At 43.6% G+C, this 24,086-nt stretch overlaps 1 protein-coding gene and 1 long non-coding RNA gene across 6 annotated transcripts in view; one reads left to right on the top strand and one right to left on the bottom strand.

The window, feature by feature from the left end:
- Positions 1-15,035, bottom strand: part of RIPOR2 (RHO family interacting cell polarization regulator 2) — a 228,096-nt gene extending 213,061 nt beyond the window's left edge. For all 4 annotated transcript variants that reach the window (XM_005665637.4, XM_013977485.3, XM_084967600.1 and 1 more), the window contains exon 1: positions 14,696-15,035. In XM_005665637.4, the coding sequence (XP_005665694.1) occupies positions 14,696-14,771 (76 nt within the window). In that variant the 5' untranslated portion in view covers positions 14,772-15,035. The remainder of the gene's footprint in view (positions 1-14,695) is intronic.
- On the top strand, positions 14,615-23,844 carry LOC100515492 (uncharacterized). Of its 2 annotated transcripts, XR_014809761.1 has the most exons (4): positions 14,615-14,761; positions 21,429-21,578; positions 21,709-21,899; positions 22,097-23,844. It is a non-coding gene; the product is annotated as an uncharacterized LOC100515492 (long non-coding RNA). The 2 variants fall into 2 exon arrangements; XR_116026.5 differs by lacking the exon at positions 21,709-21,899.
- Positions 23,845-24,086: the final 242 nt, after the last annotated feature.

Here is a 24,086-nt window from a genome sequence, read left to right on the forward strand (position 1 = left end):
CCTGGCCCCACACTGACAACCCACCACAGTGTCCCTCTATGGCACGGAAAGCTATTTTCTGTTTCTAGCTACTTATGCGAAAAACAAAGTTGCCTTCTTTTCAGGTCCACAACATTCTCAAAGGCCAAGTTTGTGACTCTGTGTTAAATATTAGATGAGTGATGAGATGTGTGGGATCCTGCCCAGTTAACCTCCAAATATTTATACTAAATGAAGGGGGTAAGAGCCAAGGAAGAAAGAGAGGATGGGGGAAGGGGCAGAAGGGGAGTATGGATGTGTGTGGAGGGGTCCCTCTCCCTCCACGGAACCCCTCTCTGCCTCACGCATGTGAATGGTGAGAGTTCTAAGAATTTGACTTAAGATATTGTCAAAGGAGAAAAAGGGTAATTTAAAAGCTTCTATTTAGTCTAGATTCTTCTAGACAGAGAAATTCAAATAAGTGCCAGTGGTGTTTAAATTTTCTGCTCCTTGGAGATAATATCTTGGACTTTTGCAGAAACTATCTCCTGAAGAACAGCGCTCTGAGAGGCCAGAGCTGCGGGGACACTGGGTATCACGACAGGGCAGTTTCCTTAGCGTTAGAAATGTAAAAGCAAAGGGGCCTTTTAAAAAAAATGACAGAAACTGATAAGGAAGTTCATTTCCCCACCCCACCCCAATAACAGTTGGGCCTTAAAAGAAGGAAAAAGTAAAAGTTCTTTTGAATGGTAACTGAATTTCTAAGGTTAAAAAATTTTTTAACTCTTTTCAGAATATAATCGAGAGAAATAAAACTTAGATGCTGGAATTGAGAAGACCATACACTGGTCTAAAGAAAATGAACACATGCTTTAAAAAGATACATTTCCTGTGATGTGAGGAATACGAATATTCCAAGATGGCTTTGGAAACACTGATTTTGGATTACAAGGAGCAATCATTTCCTTCACATAAGTCCCTCTAGTGCATCATTTTTCAGGAAGAGCAAGAAGTCGACTTTCCTAGAGGCCAAGATTGAGAGCTGTAGAAGACTGAATTATGGGCTTGAGTGGACCGACTGTGATGCATTGACAAGCTTCATCACTAAGTGATGTTTTGTTTATCCTTTAACTCAAGGTAATTTGAAGACAAATTCTAAGTGTATTCATGAATGAAAGAAACTGAAGAAATTGCATGGGATTAAAAGTTACAGGGACTTGGGGAGTTCCCGTGGTGGCTCAGTGGTTAGCGAATCCGACTAGGAACCATGACGTTGCGGGTTTGATCCCTGGCCTTGCTCAGTAGGTTAAGGATCCGGCATTGCTGTGAGCTGTGGTGTAGGTTGCTGTGGCTCTGGCATAGGCCGGTGGCTACAGCTCTGATTCCACCCCTAGCCTGGGAACCTCCATATGCCGTGGGAGTGGACCAAGAAATGGCAAAAAGACCAAAAAAAAAAAAAAGTTACAAGGACTTAGTTTTTCTGAGTCACAGGTGAGGCATTTGGGAAAGGATTGTGTGACAGTTTTATAAATGAATGCTACTTACAGGTAAAACTCAAAGTAAACAAAAGCATAAAATGCTGCCAAAAAAGGTTTTTTATTTCCTTGTACTATATGATTAATCAGGGCTATTGCATGTGGAAGAGAGAGAAGTCGCTCCCATTGGTTGTATTTGGCTAAAAATGCAGTTTTATTAGATATTTATGTAGGTATGCATTTTACCACAGGTAGAAAGGAGAGCTGAGTTTTATTACTTGAGGGCTCACTATTTCAGATTTATGACAATTCACATAAAGATAGGCAAACTTCACCTTTGCTTAGCAGATGAAAAATAAAGGACTGAAGGGTAGATGGAAGAGATTAATCTTTTAAAGCACTTTGGAAGGTCAGGATGTAAACAATGGCAACACTAATTATAAATCCTTCTGGTTTCTCCTGAAAAACAAGAAGCCTCAGAATTTCTAAAGGCATGACTTTTGCTACTCTGTTTTGAATTGCTGTGCATTTTTCCTCTCTTTTTTTCTGTCCATTTTTAAAAGATTAGTGTATACTTCTAAGGAAATCATTTGTATGAATTTAGGAGATACGTTCCTCTGCGATTTCTTTGAATTGGTGACCCTTTGCCGTATCATGGAGACTAGCCGTCTTAAATGCACGACCCTGATAATTTTAAAGAGAACAAGCAGAGGATAATCCTGAGGTGTGGAGCAGCATTTCACTTTGAAAGGAAACCGGCTGGAGATAAGAAGCTGAAGGCCTGGAGGAAATGAATCACGCTCCTGTTCTCCAGTGGGGGCAAAGGCAAGAAGAGGCAGGTGTGCCCCTCTGTCCCATGGCTGCTGAGATGTGGGTCAGAGGCTAGCACCCGGGGACTCCACGAGTCCTGACATAGCAAGGCCAAAAGGAACCATTCAGGCAAATGGCACTTTTTGGATCTGTAAGTCTCCTATAGGCAAGTGTTCAGTTTTTCAAATATTAAGACAATAATAAGAAAAAAAGAGTAAGCCCAGAATATGTATAAATTATATATCAGGAAAATATACAATTATATAAAGTATATTAAATAATAATATAAAATATATTGTAATTGTAATAATATAAAAATATAAAAAATATATACAAATATGTTTTTGCTTTTTAGGGCCACACCTGCGGCATATGGAAGTTCCCAAGCTCGTCTTGAATCAGAGCTATAGCTGCCGGCCTATACCACAGCCACAGCAACGCCAGGTCCAAGCTGCATCTGCGACCTACACCGAAGCTTACAGCAGTGCCAGATCCTTAACCCACTGAGCAAGACCAGTGATCGAACCCACATCCTCATGGATACTAGCTGGGTTGGTTACTACTGAGCCACAACAGAAACTCCTAAATTATATTTTTAAAATAGAAACAAAGTGAATTTTAAAGGCACACTCCAATCTGCTAGACTAAGAACAGAGATATCTGTATGGTTCTGAAGGCTGATAAAATATTTGCATATGTGTGTTGTCTTACTTCATGTTGATGACAATTGTGAGGGGGAGAGTCCATTGGCCTTGGTCTGCCCATGAGCCTAGAAAAGCAGAAGCACATGATGCAGCAGAGTTGAGCACTGGCCCTGGTCTGTGTGGGTTTTGAAGAGGAGAGGGCAACGGTGAAGTACAATCTCATCCCCAAGGTCGGAAAAGGAAAGTCTATGACCTCTGGGGGAGGCTCAGTGGCCATGCTCCAAATACAGATGTTCTGTGTGTGGTTTCTGTTTCTCCTTGCTTGGTGCAGAAGGGAAAGCTTTCATTGTCCCCACTCTGCCAGTAAACAGGTCACCAAGCTCGTGGTGGCCTCGTTACAAGTGGCAGACACTAGGAGTGGAGCCCTTTCTCAGTATGGAGAGAGGCATCTTCCTGTGGGTGTGGGAGTGACCTTGAAATGAGTTTGTGCTGAGGAGGAAAAGGGCCCCGGGATGTGGGTCCCCACATCCTGGTGCGATCTAAGGTCTTGCCTTGCTCTGCTCTAAGCTTCAACTTGGCTCACTGGCAGTACCCTGTGCGGAGACACACCAGTCAGAAGCCACCACCAGGATGGGAACCCACTTACCAAATGGGAAGAGGCAAGTTCCCCTGGTCAAGGGACCACCAGACAGGGCTGGGACCCTTGAGGCAGTGCTGCCCTGAGATGTGGAGAGGAGGCTGAGAGCTCTGCTTTCACTTGCTTTTAGGGAAGATGCAGGGGGTGCTGTCTCATCAAGACCAGCTCCAAGTCTGAGCACAAGAGTGCTGGGTATCCAGGTTTCTTTCTGAATGGTCCTCACCACCCCTTCCGGCACAGGAAAGAATCCGGGGATTGAGGATAGATACTCCATAAAGATTTTAACATTTGGTTAGCATTTTCCTTCTGTGTATTTCACAAACACCTGTACATTCAGCACAGCCCTGGGAGAAACTATCCCAGCAGACCCCAAATATCTCTCTGACTGCTGTCAGCCACTGGCAGACCGGGAACCCACCTTTAGAAGACTCCTGGAGCTGTGTGCATTTCAGCTGGGCCCACATTTTGAGATTTTGGGGAGGCAATGATATGATGGATTTTCTGAACAGACAGTAAAAGAAAGCTAGAAAAACTGCTAGACTGGGAGTCCACTGATTTGAGGCTGAGCCCTGGTGATAACAGTTCTAGAGGTGTTGTACAGAAATGACTTTGAATCTTGGCTCTGTTCTGCCACTTAGTAGCTACGTAGCCTTCAGTAGGTCCTTTAACTTCTCTGAGGCTCAAAGTCTTCACCTGCTAAATGGATATATTGACCAACCTCATTGGATTGGGTTGAGGACTAAGGAAAAGAATGACTCATATAGTGCCTGGCACAAGTTCCATCCCCAGTATACCTTCCTTCTTATTCCTTTTTCTCTGAGCCTCAGTTTCCACACAAGTAAAAAGGGGGATAATAGTACAGATCCCTCTAACTTACACGGTAGTTGGGAGTCCCCAATGAGATAGTATATGGGAAACCACCTCTACCCACAGGAACGTGAGGTGTGAATCATTATTATCAGGTTGGCACATTAGGCTCCTTCATCTGAGGTCTTGCCTTGGCCACCCCAGAGTGAAGAAGCAATGGGGAGGAATGGGTTTGGCTTGATGCAGGAAGAGATAAGGCAAGGCCCTAAAAGCTGGACTGTGTTCATTAATAAATGTGACCAGTTATTAATACAACTGGAGGTAGCAGAGTCCTGAAAGTGCTTACCCTCGAAGAGGCAATGAGGGAAAGGGGGTTTAAGAACAAACTTCTGATCCAGGAAAAAAGAATGTATATGGACTGTACAGAGAGGGAGAGCAGTCTGACCGACGTTTCCCCGATGATCAGAGGCAAGACCCAGAAATAAAGCCCATGCCCTTGGCGGGGACACACATTCCCCGTCCCCTCCCCATCACCTTCTGAGATGATACAGAAATGGAGACTTTTCATTAGAGTCAGGGTGAAGAAAAATATGTAGTCTCTCCCTGGAGATCATGTTTTTTTTTCATCTTAAAAACCAAGTAACTTCATTGCAGCTGAGGAGGAAATAGAAGGAAGTCGATTTCTTGTCCTTTGGGGGAATAACGATGCGTAGGCTGCTCACTTGAAAGCTGGACTAAAAGCATAAAAGCTACACTTCATGATTTCCTGAACAAATCAAGACATTCCTTCACTCTTTTCCTTCTGTGAGCAGGATGTTATTGTTTTAAATGCAAAACACAGAATTTTAACTCGAGTTAGGGGAAGAAAATGGAGCGAGAAAGAACAGGGCAGCCAGAAAGCTCTTCAAATCCAGAGGACTCCTGGATCCTCCAAGACTGTGTCTTGGCTTGTCAGGGCCAGTACGCCTCCTAAAGAACAGCTCTTCCCTCTCTCCTGTCCTGGGTCTCCTGTCTCCCCTTGCCTCTGCTCTTCTATGTCAGCCTGGTTGTGGATCTCACATTGGGGAAAACAATCCCTGACTTGTGTCCAGGTTCTGTCATCACACACACTGTCAAAGACAGAAGAATGTAGGGTTGACACATTCTGAACCATGGCCATTTACTGCTGATTAAATAAAGTATCTCTGAGTAGCGCCCACTAATATTTCCAGGACACAGATGAGGCACACTGGGACTCCAGAGAGGTTCTTGTCCTTGATTTGCCTAGAGCTTCTTGAGAAGGGAACAGAGCCATGAGGACCACGGAGATCTCGGGGGTTGTCCCGTCTGGTGATGGCTATTCACCTATGCTTTGTGGTGATTATAGATCTCACCACCTGCGCAGCATTATATCTTATAAAAATACATCCAGTAATGGATATTACCCTGCAATGAAGACACACAGATGTTTCAAATAGATACATGCACCCTTATATTCACTGCAGCACTATTCACAATAGCCAAGATATGCAAGCAACCTAAATGTCCCAGATGAATGGGTTAAGAATATGCGGTAAATATACACAATGAAATACTACTCGACCATAAAAAAGAACAAAATAATGCCATCTGCAACAACATGGATGGAACTAGAGACTCTCATACTGAGTGAAGTAAGTCCAAAAGAGAAAGACAAATACCTTATGATATCACTTATATCTGGAATTGAAGATACAGCACAAATGAACATTTCTACAGAAAAGAAACAAACTCAGGGACTGGGTCACTTTGCTGTATAGCAGAAATTGACAGAACAGTATAAATCAATTATAACAGAAAAAATAAAAACCTAAAAAAATAATGCACAAATGAACTTATCTACAGGACAGAAACAAATTCATGGACATAGAGAACAGACTTGCGGTTGCCAAAGGGGAGGAGAAGGGAGTGGGATGGACTGGGAGTTTGAGGTTAGTAGGTGCAAACTATTGCATTTGGAGTGGATAAGCAATGAGATCCTGCTGTGTAGCACAGGGAACTATATCCCATCACTTGTGATGGAATGTAATGCAAGATAGTATGAGAAAAAGAATGGGAGTTCCTGTTGTGGCTCAGTGGTTAACGAACTTGACTAGTCGGGTTCAATCCCTGACCTCACTCAGTGGCTTAAGGATTCAGGGTTGCTTCGAGCTGTGGTGCAGGTCACAGATGTGGCTCAGATCCTGCATGGCTGTGGCTCTGATTTGACCTCTAGCCTGGGAACCTCCATATGCCACAGATACAGCCCTAAAAAGACAGACCAAAGGAAAAAAAAAAAAGGAAAAAAGGAAAAGAATGTGTATATATATAGATATATATATAAATAACTGGGTCACTTTGCTGTACAGCAGAAATTTACAGAACATTGTAAATCAACTATAATAAAAACATTTTTAAAAAGAGACACAGATGTGTATGCAACGACATGGATGGACCTCAAAGGCACAAAGCTAAATGAAAGAAGGCAGACTCAGAAGGCTGCAGACTATAGATTCCATTTATAAAACTTTCTGGAAAAGGCAAAACTGGAAGGGCAGTTGATGAAGGCTTGGGTTGACTACAAAGGGGCACAAGGGAATGTTTGAGGTGGTGGAACTTTTCATATCTTGATTGTTGTGGTAGTTATACAACCGTGGGTGTTTGCCAAGACTCACAGGGCTCTACACTAAATAGTAAAAGTGCTCTTTATAAAAAAAAAAGTACTCTAAACCTCAAAAAACTTGTTTAAATTTTTAAAAGAACCATGAATGGAGATGAAGTGACACATATATTGAAGCGTTTAGAGGGAAGGGCATGGATGTCTATAACAAACTTTGAAAGCATTAAACATAAGATTTATTTTTTTTGTCTTTTTAGGGCTGCATCACGGCATATGGAGGTTCCCAGGGCAGAGGTCGAATCAGAGCTATAGCCACTGTCCTACGCCACAGCCACAGCAATGTGGGATCTGAGCCATATCTGCCACCTATGCCACAGCTCTTGGCAATGCCAAATCCTTAACCCACCGAGCGAGGCCTGGGATTGAACCTCCGTCCTCATGGATACTAGTCAGATTCATTTCCTCTGAGCCATGATGGGAACTCCCAGAAAGATTTTCAAGTTATGTTGTTAAATGAACAGAACCTGTGATGCCTATAAGTATAATCAGTATATTTCAGAAAAAAAAATGGGATCGCTATGCTATATGGTAGTGGGGGGAGCTGGGAATTCTAGATTTTCCCTCTCTTATGTGTTTCTGTATTTTTATTTATTTTTTGCCTCCTATTACCGTTTCTTTATTTTTAATATCAGCTTAGCTAAAGGAGGAAAATGGACTCAATTGACCAATACAGTTCTGTCAACTAAAAAAAAAAAAAATGCCCAACCTGGAGTTCCCATTGTGGCACAGCGGAAATGAACCTGAATAGCATCCAGGAGGCCGTGGTTTTGATTCCTGGCCCTACTCAGCAGGTTAAGGATCTGGCGTTTCTGTAAGCTGTGGTGTAGGCCGGCAGCTATAGCTCCGATTGGACCCCTGGGAACGTCCATGTGGATGCGGCCCTAAAAATCAAAAACACACGTACATACCCAACCTAAAGGTTGAGGGTTAAGTTCTATCTGTGGCAAAATGAGGACTTAAGCCCAGGAGGCAGCATCTCAAGAAACCCTGAGAAAACTGCTTCTATACTGTTTGATTTTTATACAATGAAGACATAAGAGCTTTGTATTGGACCAAAAAAAACCCTAATGATGTTTATTTTTTAGTGCTACTGCCCAAGCTCACAGTCATCACAATCTTGACACCTGGGATGTGTGTGTGTGTGTGTGTGTGTGTTGTATACATGTATGTGTGTTTGTGTGTGTATACACACATATATATGCACATATTCTTACACAGTTAAACCATTTTTTGGATCTTGATATTTTAGAGGAAAAAGTGGGACTTGCCTAGAGGCTTGTTTTTAGGCTAACACATTTCAAGACGGCTTCTATCCCCTAAGACCTGCCTTCCCCTCAACTTAATACACTAGCTAATGCTACTGAGAAAATTTGCAATTTTGGTAATTTTCTGCTTCTAACCAGAGTCCAAGTTGTTGCTCCAGGGATTAACTTTAGGGTACTTCAGATTTGTCCACCAACAACCAATCTGAGGATTAAAGGCTTTAAGACTTGTCCCCAAGCTCTGAGTCTTCTAATCCCTCTGCTGTCTTCATGCTTTTTAATTTTCGTTAGCTGTGTTTGTACTTGTTTCTTCTTCCTCTCCTTCCCCTTTCCCTCCACACCCTCTCTTTTGTCCACCCTTGGCTGGACACAGCTAAAATATCTGTCCAGATTAATGTACATACAAAGAGGGCACTTTCTCAACCAACAGAACCCCCTTGAATTATTCAAAGGATTTCCCTTTCTTGGGTTTCCCATCCTTTTTTCCTTGACAGTATAAGCTGGAAGGGGCATTTGGCACTGGGCTCTGAGACTCAATCACTCAGGCAAGAAGGACCAGACTAAGGCGTCTACGGAAGCAATTAATATTCTGCATGATGAGAAAATAATGCCAGGTTTTAAGGTATAAATAATTCTTATGCCAGGATGAATACTAGGCTCCCTGAAAAAATACAGCCAAAATTCTAATTGGCAGAACAGCTACTAAACAAAATGTGGAATTGTGAAGAATCCCAGACTCTGGGAGGCCAGCCTACCCACTGTCTGTGCTGAAGCTGTTCATGGGCAACTTTAGAAGGTGGCTAGACTGCAACCTAGGAAAACATGTGACCTGGGATTACAGAAATGTTCTAAAAGGCTTCTGTCTTTGTTTTTTATACTTGGGGTGATTGCACCCCCCCCCCACATATTCCCAAATTTTTAAGCTTATGGCTCTAAAGGAAACAGAAGCCAGAGAGGAATTCACCGGGTATAAGACAGAACAGAGCCACTATGGAAAACAGTATGGAGGTTCCTTAAAAAACTAAAAGTAGAGTGGCCATATGATCCAGCAATCCCACTCCTGGGCATACATCCAGAGAAAACTCTAATTTAGGAAGAGATATACGCCCCAATGTTCACAGCAGTATTATTGACAATAGCCAAGACATGGAAGCAACAAATGCCCACTGATAGATGAACAGAGATGTGATACATACATATAATGGACTACTATTCAACCATAAAAAAGACTGAAATAATGCCATTTGCAGCAACATGGATGGACCTAGAGATTATCATACTAAGTGAAGTAAGGCAGAGAAAGACAGATACCATATGTTATCACCTATATGTGGAACCTAAAGTATGACACAAATGAACTTATGAAACAGAAACAGACTCAAAGACTTGGAAAACAAACTCATGGTTACCAAAGGGAAAAGGGGGGGGGATAAATTAGGACTTTGGGATTAGCAGATACAAATAGTTATACATAATTATTACATATAAAATAGATAAATAAAAAGGTCCTACTGTATAGCACAGGGAACTTCTATAATAAACCATATTTTGTAATAAACCATAATGGGCAATATGGACAATATCCTGTAATAAACCATAATGGACAAGACTATAAAAAAGAATAGTCTTTTTTATATCGCTTTGAATTGCTTTGCTGTACACCAGAAACTAATACAACTTTGTAAATCAATTATACTTCAGTTAAAAACAAACAGAGAAGTCCAGCCTGAATCTCTAACTGCAGCACAAGGAATCTGACATTAAGGAGCAATTCTGATGAAGTCAGAACGCTGGCAAGATATCAAGGCAGGAAGATGGGAAAGGCAGAACATGGCTTCGCTCTGGCCTAGGACGGTTGGGTGTCTGTACGCAGGCTGAAGAGTTAAATCTGCCAATGCAAAATCCCAAAGAAGAGGAGCACTGGAGAGAAACGTGAGAGTAGTTCCAGCCCGACAGCACGCCTGCGACCCTCGCCAGATAACAGGTGAGTCAGGTGGAAAGCTGATAGTTCACCGGGCGGCTCTGTAAACTGATGCTGGGTCCGTGGCCAGCAGGGCCATCTGCAGAGTGGGCGGTCCTGAGTGGATGGAGGAGGCTGGAAAAGGCATCGCGCACAGCCCTCCATCCGCGCACAGCCCTTCTGACTCCCTGGGGCCTCCAGGCACCAGCCCTCAGCCCGTTTGATCTGGAGACACAGAGGTATTTAGAAAAAAAGCTCCAAGAACTTTCTATGAACTGGAATGCTCTCCAAAGCCACACAGGGTGAGGAATAAAGGACTGGGTTCTTACCTCCTTGCGTCGGAGAAGGCTCCATCTAGGAGAGCCCTCCTTTCAGTTACACCTGCACTCCCAACCGCTCTGCAGGGATGGGTCTGTAGAACTCAGCCCACTGCCTCCAGGTCCCCTTCCTGCCCCATCACTATTAAGCACACTCCTGAGTCATGAGAACGGCTGAGCAAAACAGCAGCATTACATCCATGCTGGGAAGGAAGTGACCAGTGGTATCTCTGAGACTGCAGCGTTCCCGCATCTCAAACGTGTATCGGCTTTGTCACTGTTGTCTTTTGGGGGGCAGAAAGAACTTATTTCCATTCCTTTGATTGGGTTCACAGAAGGCTTCATCCTGCGGCTTCCTCCAGACCCAGCTAACTCATGCCCAGTCTCCTGACCCATGGAAACTGTGAGATAATAAATACATGTCGTTGTAAGACAATAAGCTTATGATCATTTATTATGAAGCAACAGGAAAAAACATCCAAGTTTCAAGTGCTGTGGCAATTCCAACCATTACAAACAGTAGCACTGTACTGGAAAGGATTCTAAGGCTGGGCATGGCTCTTTGGGAAAGAAAGATATAGAGAGAGCTGTGATTGATTAGCAATGTCGCATGGGCATGGGAGGGGCAAGTGGTGGCCTGTGTACCTCCTATTGCCATTCAAGGCCACTTTGCATATTTGAGGAAAAAGCATTTATAACTTATTTTTCTCAATGACAGGATAACCCCAAGGGGCAACAAAGTTTGGGTCTCCAAGTCAGAGGGATTGCTGACCTGTGAGAAAGGCCTCAGAGAAAGAAGATGGGGAAAGTTATCAAGGACAGATCTTAGCAATTGCCAAACAATAGGACTAGCCTTGCAGGCTGGTGTTTGCAATAAGAAGCTTCTCCATCCTTCCTCCCCTCTTCAGTGTCTTCACTCTTTCTCCCTTTCCACGGCCTCTAATTCTGTCTTCAAACACACACAGGGGTTCCATGAGTTGGAAAAACCAAACCCAAACGACATCACTTGACCCCGAGGCTAATTCTAACTCATGCTGACCCTAATACAGCAAGGCTCTGGACCATCCTGGAGGAATGACAGAATCCTCTCCTCCCTCAAACACTTTGACCAAAGAAGTCAAGACTAGCCTGCTGAACGTCAGGCTTAGATTAAACATTTATTAACACATCATTGGGAGTTCTCGTCTTGACTCAATGGCTAATGAACCCGACTAGCATCCATGAGGACATGGATTAGATCCCTGGTCTCACTCAGTGGGTTAAGGATCTGGCATTGCCATGAGCTGTGGCTTGGATCCCATGTTGCTATCGCTGTGGTGTAGGCCGGCGGCTACAGCTCTGATTCAACCCCTAGCCTAGGAACCTCCATATGCTGTGTGTGCAACCCTAAAAAAAAAAAAAAAAAAAAAAAACCACTCCACATCATTGCTTCATAATAAAACTACACAGACAACATGGCACATTACCTAGTTGTTAAGTCTCATAATTTAAGTGAAATCTCTGCAACGAAGCAGGCCTTTCTCCCAAGCTCTTGTTTTTAGAGGCCAACCCTGCCCCCCGCCCTAACATCAGTAAGCAACAATACAGATCCTTTCTCAGTAACATGGCAAAAATGTTGTCCTAAATCTGGGGGGACCACACCTGTTTTCATATCGACACAAAATGAGGTGTCACAAAAACTGGTAGGTACAACTGAAAGAAGCAAATGAATAAGGTAAAAACTGAAAAAATTAATAAGAGCTTCTTCAGTGATATTAAAGGAAGATTGTGTTGGGTGTTATTCCTTGTACAGGGTGCCATTTGGACTCCAACCAGCCTAGCATGCCCTCCTAAGCTGATAGACTGTGTTTATTTGTGTTCCTAAACCACTCATTCATTGTAATTTAACTGTCTTCACCAGGGGCTTTTATCACATAAAACACTCACCAACATGTAACTAGGCTTAAATAAACCATGTGATGTGCCTTTAATAAAAACAACACCCAGCACTTAAACCAGGGCTTGGTGGTCCAGAGCTGTCACATTTCATGAGAGCATACTATCAGCTATATTTAAAATTTTAAAAATTACCTTCCAATGTTTTAACTTAAGAGCGTTCACTTAGAAAACAGTAATTTTTTGCCCTTTTTTTCTTTTTTCTTTTTAGAGCCACACCTGTGGCATATGGAAGTTCCCAGACTAGGGGTTGAAATGCAGGATGTGAGCTACATCTGTGACCTACACCACAGCTCACAGAAATGCTGGATTCTTAACCTGCGGAGCAAGGCCAGGGATGGAACCCACGTCCTTATGGATACTAGTTGGGTTTGTTACCCCTGAACCACAAAGGGAACTCCTTTTTTGCCTTTTTTGAGACGAAAAAAACAACAATAGGAAATTGAGAAATCTGGCAGCCTATAGACCCCCTCCTTCCTCACGCAAACAATCGGATGGCATTGAATGGTGGGTGCCCTCCTGGTGCTTTCCCACGTTCCACCGTCTTAACCACTCCCTATTGCCTCCTCAGACCGAGGCCTAGTAGCAATTTGTGTTTATTATCGTGGTTTCATTGTTTTTCTCATGATTGAGGTAAGAAGAAAGTGAGCTATGTCTTACCACCATGAAAACAGCCCTTTCACTCATTTGCCTTAGAAGTCTAGCCTCTCTAAGGGTTAGACGTTTGAATGTGCTGACATCTGAGTTAAATACACATTTCCATCAACATACCTCAATTAGTTACTTATTGGTGGAGAGTGGTCTTGGCACATACATACTTAAAATGCTTTCTCTTTCTCCGATTACTTCAACACTAAAATCTCCTTTTTGACTCACTTCATACTGGTCAGAACAGCCATCATCAAAAAGTCTACAAATAATAAATGCTGGAGAGAGTGTGGAGAAAAGGGAACCCTCCTGCCCTGTTGGTAGGAATGTAAGTTGGTACAACCACTATGGAGAACAGTATGGAGGTTCCTCAGAAAACTAAGGATAGAGTTACCATAGGATCCAGCAATCCCATTCCTGGGCATACATCCAGAGAAAACCATACTTTGAAAAGATACATGCACCCTGATGTTCATTGCAGCAGTATTTACAACAGCCAAGACATGGAAGCAACCCAAATGTCCATTGACAGAGGAATGGATAAAGAAAATGTGGTACATATAAACAGTGGAATATTGCTCAGCCATAAAAAGAATGAAACATTGCCATCTGAGGCAACATGGATGGACCTAGAGATTATCATACTAAGAGAAGTAGGTCAGGTAGAGAAAGACAAATATTATATGGCATCACTTATATATGGAATTTAAAAATAATACAAGTCAACTTATAAAACAGAAACAGATTCATAGATTTCAAAAACAAACTTATGGTTACCAAAGGGGAAAGGGGAGGGAGAGAGATAAATTAGGAGTATGGGATTAATAGATATATACCATTATATAGAAAATAGGTAAACAACAATCATTTACTGTATAGCACATGGAACTATATTCAATATCTTATCAAAATAACATAAGGGAAGACTCTGAAGTTATACACCTGAAACTAACACAATATTGTAAATCAACCATAGTTTAATAAAAAAGAAAGAAAGAAATAAAATCTCCCTTTTGGTTGGAATTGCTGTCAACTCAAGGAGAACCTTAGTATGAGCTCGATAATTTAAGAAACATATGATTGGGTCCTTTAGAGGAAATTGACTCACTGATCCTGGAGTCTCCCCTAATCCAATTACACTGACGACACCTGTTTGATTCAGACATCGCTTTCCCCCCCCCGCCCCCGCATATGCAGTATACTAAATGAAAGTTCTGGTCCACACAACCCCTTCTTTATTTTTACCTTAAAAAATTGTAAATATTTGTTTGTATTTTCCATCCAGGTGGAGAAATCAAGAAAAGAGGCCCTCTCTGGCTAGCAAGTTGCAACAAAGCATATTTAGTTACATCTAGTTAGGATAGAGCTGGAGAAAGGAAACAGGAAGAGAGAGAGGAGTGGGTGAAAATTAAGACCATTGGAAGATGTTGCACAGGACACGAGGAGGAGATAGGGGCAGCTGGGAGCAGGTGTGCAGGAGCGGCAGAAATGTGTGTGCTGGGGAAAGGCGTGCAGAAGGAAGGCAGCAGAGGAGAGAGGAGCAGGCAGAGCTCCGGGACACTCACGGTTGAGCTGCCGCCTCCGGATCCTGTCCCTCCATGGCCTGTTCCTGATCCAGTGCAATCGCGAAGGTAACACCATGGTCCCCAAATGAGGGTCTAATCCCTGCTCATGGCAGGGGGAACAAAAGGGCTCGTAGAGAGACAGGAAGTCAAGGCCAGACGTATAAAAAAAATTTTTTTTAAAGCCCTCTTCTCCTTTTTTATATCCGAGGCTTCCGTCGACTTCTTTTATCTTGTAACTTGCCTTGCCTTTCCTTCCCTTAACTCCGGAATGGCCTTGGAGGCAGCTGCTGCGCTGGGCTGCCCGGCCGAGCCTCTCCCGGCCTCCTGTGCCATGTTTTATGCATGAAGATGATGGGCTGGTAATTTATTCGAGCTGAGCCGATCACCGGGCTCCTGTGTCTGCCCCACGTCAGAGGCTGGGGGAGGGCAGGTGTATGTGCCTGCAGGAAGAATAGCTTGAAATGGGAATCCCTCTTGGCGGGCGGGATTGAAGATCCATTCCTGGCTGCCAGGAGCCTGGGGCAGGGCGGCTGGAGCCCAAATCAGGGCAACAGCTGTCATATTTCAGGGCGCATGATTTATTCACTGCCGGGTCTCTAGTGCCTAGTAGAGTGCCTGGCATGGGGTAGGTGAACAAGACGTATCTGTTGAATAAATGAATGGTTCAGTGGTAACCAGCATAAGGCCTCTGCACCTGCATGAGTCTTTTATACCTATTAACCTGCTAAATTTACCATCTTCAAAATGCTTATTGGAACTTTCTCAGCCATCCCACTGCCCTTACTTTCCTCTCCACCTAAGGTTACACTCCCTCCTCACCCACTCTATTCATGCTTCAAAATATGATTTTTCTGCAAAGCTTTCCTGAATTCACATTGTGCCCTCGCACCCCTAATTCCTGGGTGGCCCTAATTTGCTAGTGCCTTGGTTTGCTGGCAACTTTGTTTTAACGTGTACACCCAGAGAGCGAATAAACTTCTTGGTGGCAGGAACTGTGTCTTCCTCTCCCAAGGGTCCACCTACAGTGCTTTGCAACAGGAAATTGATGGCACTGAGGAATGGCTGGGGCAGCTTGAGTTTGCCTCCCCAGATCCCCATCAGCTGCTCCGCAAGCCACCCCAAATGAATATACAGTCTAGCGAAATAAACTGTTGGGGGGCTACAATAACACAACCTCAATATGTGACCCCTAGGAGCTGCACCTGGGAAGGAGGCTGTATCTAGTACCGATTGCTTACTTTGCTCCAAGCTCTTCACTGTGCGAGGTCAGACTGCTCCAGACAGCAGTTATTGATCAAAGCCTCAGGAATAGTCTTGCCAGGAGGTCAGAGCTGGAAAGAGTGACACTCAAGTTACCAAATTTAGCCCAAGATAATCCATAAACTCACTGAAGGCAGAAACTGCCCTCTGTCTTTTCGGTCCCTTGTGCTGCCATGAGCAGAAGGACGGAGGAAAACTGCTGAAAGGGAGGGTTGGGAAGGTCATAATCGCAGCTAACCAGAGGTGTGCTTTCATCTCTGCGTCTTGTTTTGTTGTTGTTGTTGTTGCTTTTTAGGTCTGCACCCGAGGTATATGGAAGTTCCCCAGGCTAGGAGTCGAATGGGAGCTGTAGCTGCTGGTCTACACCACAGCAACAGCAATGTGGGATCTGAGCCGCGTCGACAACCTATATCACAGCTCACGGCAACACCGAATCCTCAAACCACTGAGCAAGGCCAGGGATCAAACCCACATCCTCATGGGTACTAGTTGGATTCGTTTCCACTGCGCTACAACAGAAACTCCATGTGCCTTGTTTTCTTCACCTTAAAAAGGAAATAACCTGCAGGCCTCATGAGGGGGTCAAGATGAAATGAGATAAAGGGCAAATAACTCTTTAGGGGTTGGCAGAGCATGGGATTGGTCCCAAGAAGCGCAGGCCCCTCTTCCAACTAGCACTATGCCTGATGCTGAAGGGAGAAGGTTCCAGAGTTGCAGTGCCTGGGTACAGACTCTTAGAACCTTGCTTAGTAGCTTCATGGCTTTAACATCACTGTGCCTCAGTTCATTCACCTATAAAATCAAGGTAAGAACAAGAGCCACTGCCTTAGGGTCATGCTGACCATTTAGTGAATTAATACACGCAAAGGGCTTTGTGTTCAGCGTCTGGAATTGCTCCATGTTGTCAGTGGCTATTGGTCACTAGTCACGCAATTTCATGAAAGTTGGTGAATTCCCTGAGTCTCATTTTCTGCAAAATGAGGTGATCTGGGCTACATTACATCTAGAGTCCTGCTGCTATATTACAACATATTCAGTGGCATAAGACACCCCAAATTTATTACTTTGGGGTTCTGGAGGCTGAAGTCTGAAATAGGTCTAACAGGACTAATATTGAGGTATCCACATGGTTGCATCCCAGAAATCTGGAGGCGCTAGGGGAGGATCTGTTCCTTGCCTTGTCCAGCTTCTGGAGGATTCCCTGAATCTATTTCTGGATTATCTTTCTTAGCCTGAGGGACCATGACCTGGGCCTTTCTACCAAATGTAGTGACTTGGCAATTGTGGATCATGTGGGGCTTTGCTGGTCCAGATAATCGCTGCTGGACCCTGAGACCTCATTGAGGTGCCTGCAACCCAAGGGTCATTTTCTGAGGCAGGGAGAGGGTAGATACCAAGATTATGACAAATGCTATAGAAGGCAGCCATTGAGAAGATTTTGTGGGCTATTGCAACTGGACACAATTCCCTAGAATGACACATGCTGCTGAGAAAGCTGTGTATTTCAGGGGCCTAGGAGTGGCTGCTCTAACAGCCTCGTCTGCTCTTGACTCGTATAACTGTTGATGCAACATATTTCTGCTCTACATGTCACTGACCATAAATCAAATCAGGTAGCCGCCAGCTAGGCAAATTAGAGATGAGGGGAAACTCAGGGAGGCTTTTAGGATGCTGTGGCCTTGCCCCTTCTGTCTCCTTCTTTCGCCATTTGGCACTTGCAAGTCTGTGCCCACAATGAACTTGAACGTAGAGAATGTAATACAAAACTAAGTACCCTTTTAAAAATTTTCTTGCCATCGGTATCAGACCTTCTTTCCTCCTCATTAAGCCACGCATTTCCTCAGCTTCTGCTGCATGAGTCACTGCTTCTCAGATGTAAGTAATTTACAACAGCAGATGAGAGGGAACAGTGGGCCAGAGGGGGCGGAAAGCAGAGTTAGGTCTAAAATGAGAGGCAGCTGAAAAGTTCGCTGTTGCCTCTTCTCTTGTGAATTTAAATACGAATCTCGCCAGTTTCCGCCTCACCATCGTGGAGAGACTTGGGGGGGGGGACCGGAAACAGAAGATTTGCCACCATGTTTTATTCTTTCCGGTCAGATGAGCAGAGCTGCAGACCCCTGGCTCATGCCATATGGTTCCCTTTCCTGACTCTTCAAGTTCTATCTTTTCTTTAATCAAGTACACACTCATAAATGCCTGGAATAAATGGTCTGTGGAGTCTTATTCTCCCAAGGAACATTTTCATTTGTGTTCAGTGTAGAATACCAATTTTCACTCTTCTCTGGGCTCAGGTTGCTATTAAATTTTCATAAGTTGCAGAATTTCATGGCGAAACACGGAGATTCTGCTAGGAGCAATGTGTTAAAAAGAATATGGAGAAAAGTGTAATTATGTGATCCTTGCTGCATTTTCCCTTCAACTCATTTTCAATAAATGGAAGCTAAATGTTATATTCTGGAGAAACAGCACCAGCATGTCTGGTTCTACTTTGAAACTATCCTGGGGAGAAACAGACCTTCAATTACTCAGTAGAGAATGGAAATTGCTAAGCCAAGGCACATTGTGCTCCTTTTAAAGAAAGCCACTAAGGAAAACTTGGCATTATTTTAGAATAAAAGCTTATAAAACACCAGGAGGAAATGACAGCATAGCATCTGATTTATTTCTCTTCTGTCACCAACACACTCAAAAAGGATACAGGGTTCAGTTTATTCTTTGGAAACTGGAATAAAATTGAAAGCCAGTCCCTAGTTGTGGCTATTGGACTGTGTATCTACCGGCGCTGATTATTTACCAAGAAATAGGCTTTGTGTTGCATGCTATGTAGCTATGGAATTTTATTTAATTTCCCCCATATTTCTACTAATAAATAGTTATTAGTAATCCCATTTTACAGATAAAGGAGTGAAGACTAAAGAGTAATAACTCTAAATAGCAATTATCTAATAGATACAGTACTTTACAGATATTAATTCGGATCACTGTCATGATAATACTGTACCCATTTTGCATATATGGTGAAACTAAGGCACAGAGAAGTTCAATAATTTGCTGGGCTCACAGAGCAGCCACTGGCTAATAGGAGATTTGAATTTAGAGAGCCTGGCTCTATGTTTCATCACAACCTATATTAACTCTTAAAACTAAGTAATTAAAAAATACTGGGAGTTCCCGTCGTGGCGCAGTGGTTAACGAATCCGACTAGGAACCATGAGGTTGCGGGTTCGGTCCCTGCCCTTGCTCAGTGGGTTAATGATCCGGCGTTGCCGTGAGCTGTGGTGTAGGTTGCAGACACAGCTCGGATCCTGCGTTGCTATGGCTCTGGTGTAGGCCGGTGACTACAGCTCCGATTCGACCCCTAGCCTGGGAACTTCCATATGCTGCGGGAGCGGCCCAAAGAAATAGCAAAAAGACCAAAAAAAAAAAAAAATACTGCAGTGTAACTATGAACTACACTCTACATATTCAGTGCTTCTTAAGTTTGGCAATACCTTTCCATTTCTGCAAAAAGTCCCATGGAGCCTTGGCAAAGGCACTTTCTGAATAATAAAGAAGTGACAAGTATTAGAGAATTATCTTAGATAACATCACACCTAGAAGTCTCACTTCAGAGAAAGTGAAACCGAAGCTCAGAGAGGTTAGGGTACACATCCGAGTTTGCACAGAAGGTTAGTAGATCTGAGCCAAGTCTTAATCCACTCCATCCCCAAACCTCAATACAGTATTCTTTCCACTGCTGCTGAGATCAGATTTCACAGGAGTTTTTAGATCTAGAACACTTTTGGAGGATGGTTTTTTTGGTGGAATAAAGACAGAGAATCTTGAGTTGGATGATGAAAGAGAGGCGATGAGCTGAGGAGAGGGCACTGCCTACGTTTTATCTGCCCTCTTCCTGTCAGACAAGGCCCATCACTACCTCTCCCTCCTCCTCTTCCTCTCAAACTGCTTTTCTGCGACATTTCCCATCTCCACCTACTGCTCCCCAGACAGGAGGTGGTTCTCCTTGTGCCCTAGGCCTCCTGCCCACATTCAAGCCAACAGCTGACTAGACGGATACCATGTCCTAGTTATCCCCCAGATCTTTCCTCTAGTTAACCCCATAGTCACCACCCTGGCCCAGATGACCATCAGCTGTCATGGAGCCGCCTTGAAAACCTCCTCACTGGTGTCCTCACATGCCACTTTTGCCACCCCCTTCCCAATCCACTTGCTCTTTACAGCTAGCGTAATCTTCTGAAAACACAGGTATGAACATCTACCACCACCACACAAACCCCCTCTATCGTGTACTTATTCTTAGGATAAAATCCACATCCCTTAACCTTATATCCAAGCTAACTACTCCCACAACAGTGGAGAAGAGGAGACTGGTAATGGAAATGCTAAACCAATGGAATTGATGATTGATTTATTGGAAGAGAGAAAGAGCCATCACACTGATGACAGCCAGGGTCCAGTTTGAAGCACTCACCACCTGGGCGCAAAGGAGAGAAAATGCCCATGCATTGAGTTTAAGATTCAAAAGGTAGAGACCCAGACGATGCCCAGAGAAACAGATACAGGAATAATTATGAGAGTCACTGGGTGTGAGTTGCTTAATTTAGGGACTTGTCGTCTGTCCCAGGAGCCCTCTGAATTTACAATCTTTGTGAGGCCTTAGGGAAGAGTCTTGTTTTCTTCTGTGATTAAGGGCCCAGCTATTTTAAGTTTGAAAATAATTTGTTATGCAAATTGCGACTGACCAACATCAATGGAGCAGAGTTGCTTTTATGCGGCATAGCGGGAAAAAGGGCAAGGGTAGCGGGAAAAAGGGCAAGGTCTGTTTCCCCAGCCGACTCCGCCAGCCCAATGGAGCAGTCTCAGTTTAGAAGAAAAATGGTAGAGCAGTGATCTGTGGAACCTTTGTGGTGGCTTCCTCTAGGAGAAATAGTTCCTTATTATATTCAGTTTTTAGTAAATTCAGCTCTTCTCTGATCTTAAGGCCATTGGGTTTGGATCCTTCCCAGCCTTGTCAGAAGAGAATGAGGTGAAAGACTCCATGAGCCGAAGGCAGTTTCTCTTCTTTCACCTTAAGAAACCATAGAGTCCGAATCTTCCAGAACCTTAGAGCTAGAGAGACCCTCAGATATCACTGCCCCACCCTTTCATTTCACGGCAGAGGCAGCAGATAAATATCTTGTCAAAGGCACAAAGCCAATCAGCTCCTGGGGTGATATGAATACTCAGCTGTTCTGATTCATGGTTTGGGGCGCTTTCCATATTCACAAGTCACTACAAAGATGACTTTGACATAAAATATCTGTGTTTTTCAGCAGCGTTTTAAACATTGCATTTTATGTATGAACAAATAGCATCACAAGGACTATGTTTTTAAATTGTGCTATGAAACTAGACATTCTCGAAAGTTTCATACATCTTGTTCCAGAGGAATAATTATCTGATTGGAATAACATGTGTTTTTATGCGTCTTTAGGATGGAGGGGGAAGAGACTGAGGGAGATAAAGAAACAGCGAGAGGATCTTCCCTCCCTGACGTTTCTGCCAAGGGTCCTGGACTCATGAGATCTGCCCAGCTTGCTTGAGGGAGCTCATCCAAGGAGCCCGGAGGTCTCTGCCTTCCCAGGTTAACATATTCAGATTTAAAATTCATAGTAGGCACTGGGCATACAAAGATGCATAATTCATGGGTTTTCCCGGAGAGCTTAAAATCCAGTGGGGAATGTAGATAGAGGCACAAACAGTTCTATTTCCAGATCCAGTGACGGTGGTGGAGCAGCAGCAAGTCACGCGGAGTCTGGATGTAGAGAACCAATTCTGTGGAAATTCAAGGCATCCAAGCTATGCCTTGAAAGATGGGCCAGATGTCAAGGGGTGGTGAGGAACGAGAAAAAGGCATTGCTGGCCAAAGACTCACAGGAGCAAAGGCCGTGGGAGGAAGTGACAGGTACATTTTGAATGGAGTGAAAGAAGGAGGGAAGGTGGGGAGCAGAGTGTGCCCTGAAAGGGGGGCTTCACAGCTGGTCTGGTCATAGTAAAGGAGGTGAGCTCCTTCTGGCCTCTGTGGGCCTCCCTCACCCACGGGCTGATCTGCCTCCTCCCTGTCAGGGGTCCACAGTTCTCACACTTCCTCCCTCACCGCAGCTGGGCTGACAGGAAGTACTGAAGACGTTGACTGAGACCACAGGGTGTTGCTCTGTGAATGACAGAGGAAGGTATTATCTCAAGACACCAGAAGTTGCCCTCTTGGAGCCTCCGAAAAGGGGGAGCAGCCTCCATGGAGCCATCTTGTTCCGACGTGTGGTGCTGAGGCCTGGAGCCTGAGAAGAGGGCAACGAGGGAAGGCTGGTCTCGGGGAACTACCTCACACCAAGCCAAATCTCGACAGAAAGACCAGAAAGACGGATGCAAATCAGAAAGGAAGTATGTTAATGTACAAAGAGGAAGAAAAACTGCCAAGAAAATGAAACATGTAGATTATCTGGTTAACATATTCAAATGCGAAGTAAACTTTAAAAATACAAAAGACATAAGCACTTATTGAGTACTGATTATATGCCAGACGTCGTGCTAAATGTTTTGGGGGTATTATCCCCCCCACACAGGGAAAGCTAAGTTTACTCTAGAGAGGACTGGACATCTGTCTTATTGGGGCACCTTCTCTTGGGGATAGCACTGGATGAATGCTGACAAATTCCAATTTTTATACCTTATAGTTCTTCCTTATCATCCTGGGCTTCCTTCCTATATCCAATGCCATCGACTGATCTTGAGCTGGTGAAACAGAGCTACAGAATGTCTCTCTCAACCCCTTTCCCTCCTCCGGTGCCTTCCTGCTCTGTGCTGGTGGAAACTTCCCGGCATCCTGTAGACTCACCTGCCCTGGGGACTCGTCTCTTGACTTAAGAGTCTGCCAGGCTGGTGACTGATGTGAATCTCCTAGGAGCAAGTGGGCAAAACATGTTGTGGGCCTTGTATAGGGAGCGTGGACCTTCTGGCCAGTTCAGTGGCCTTTATTCTACTAAAACCAGCAGGAATAGAGCAGCTTGTAGACTCAGAAGCTCCCTGATCATAGCAGAGGCAGGTGCTTCCGGAGCCCTGCTGGCTTCAGCTCCCAGTTCAGGCTAGACTTCTGTACCTCCAGCCCCTCTTAGTGACTTTATGAACTATCAGCAACCATTCGCAACTCTCCTTTGGCATAAATTAGCCAGAAGATCTTGTAATTTGCAAAGAAACACAGACTGATAAAGATGGTAAATACAGCGCCATCACCAGCAGCTTAATACTTGCTTCCTGGATGCTGCATTCAAAAGAACTCTGGGACCTCATCCAGGCTCAGTAAGCAAGGCTGCTTTGATGGATTAGGAAGCTTGGTAATGGTACCAGAGGGGGAATCATTGTAGCTTTGCCATCTGTGGTTAAGACTATTGATAAAACCATGTCTTTCTTCTTTTGTTTTACAACCATACTGTCATTTAAAAGGTATCTTCTGCTAAGGTGTTGATTCTGTGAGTTTAACTCTGGAGATCAGAACTTTTAGACATATTTCTTTAACCTTAATTTTAGAAATAGAAGCTACAGTTTTCTTTGATATCAAGGGTTGAATAACTGCTGACATAAGTTCTTCAAGAATGTAAATATTCTTGCTCAGCAAAGATAAAGAAAAGGAAATGAAAAATATTTACATTCTAGTGAGTATTACATATTCACTGTAAAAACCTATATATTACAGTATGTATATATAATGTTTAAGGGGTGTTGTAAACAGTGGCTAGAGAAAAGGAAAGAAGATCTTACTTAAATTGAAATCTCTCTATATTCTATTTCTCATAATCATTTACTATTTCCTTTATTATTCAATAGTTTCAAATAAAATTTTGTTTAATCCTGTATCAAGGTTGAAAGAGGAAATTGTATTTGTTCCCTTGGCCATAGAATATGACTATTAGAGGAAAGAATCTTCTCACTTAAACTACAAATGAAATTACCAGCCTTGCATCATTTTCTCTTCCACTGTACACATTGCTCAGGTTCTCCTGTTGGACAGAGAGCACTTTGGCTGACTCTTCTTACATCTGCAGAAAGCACCAATCAAGCCGCTTGGATATAATTCAAACATAACATACGGCATGAT

This window comes from Sus scrofa, chromosome 7 (assembly GCF_054392235.1).
Source record: "Sus scrofa isolate SSC_HxYL_T2T_F1_AM1 chromosome 7, Sscrofa_HxYL_maternal_Yorkshire_Landrace_v2.0, whole genome shotgun sequence".
Lineage (NCBI taxonomy): Eukaryota > Metazoa > Chordata > Mammalia > Artiodactyla > Suidae > Sus > Sus scrofa.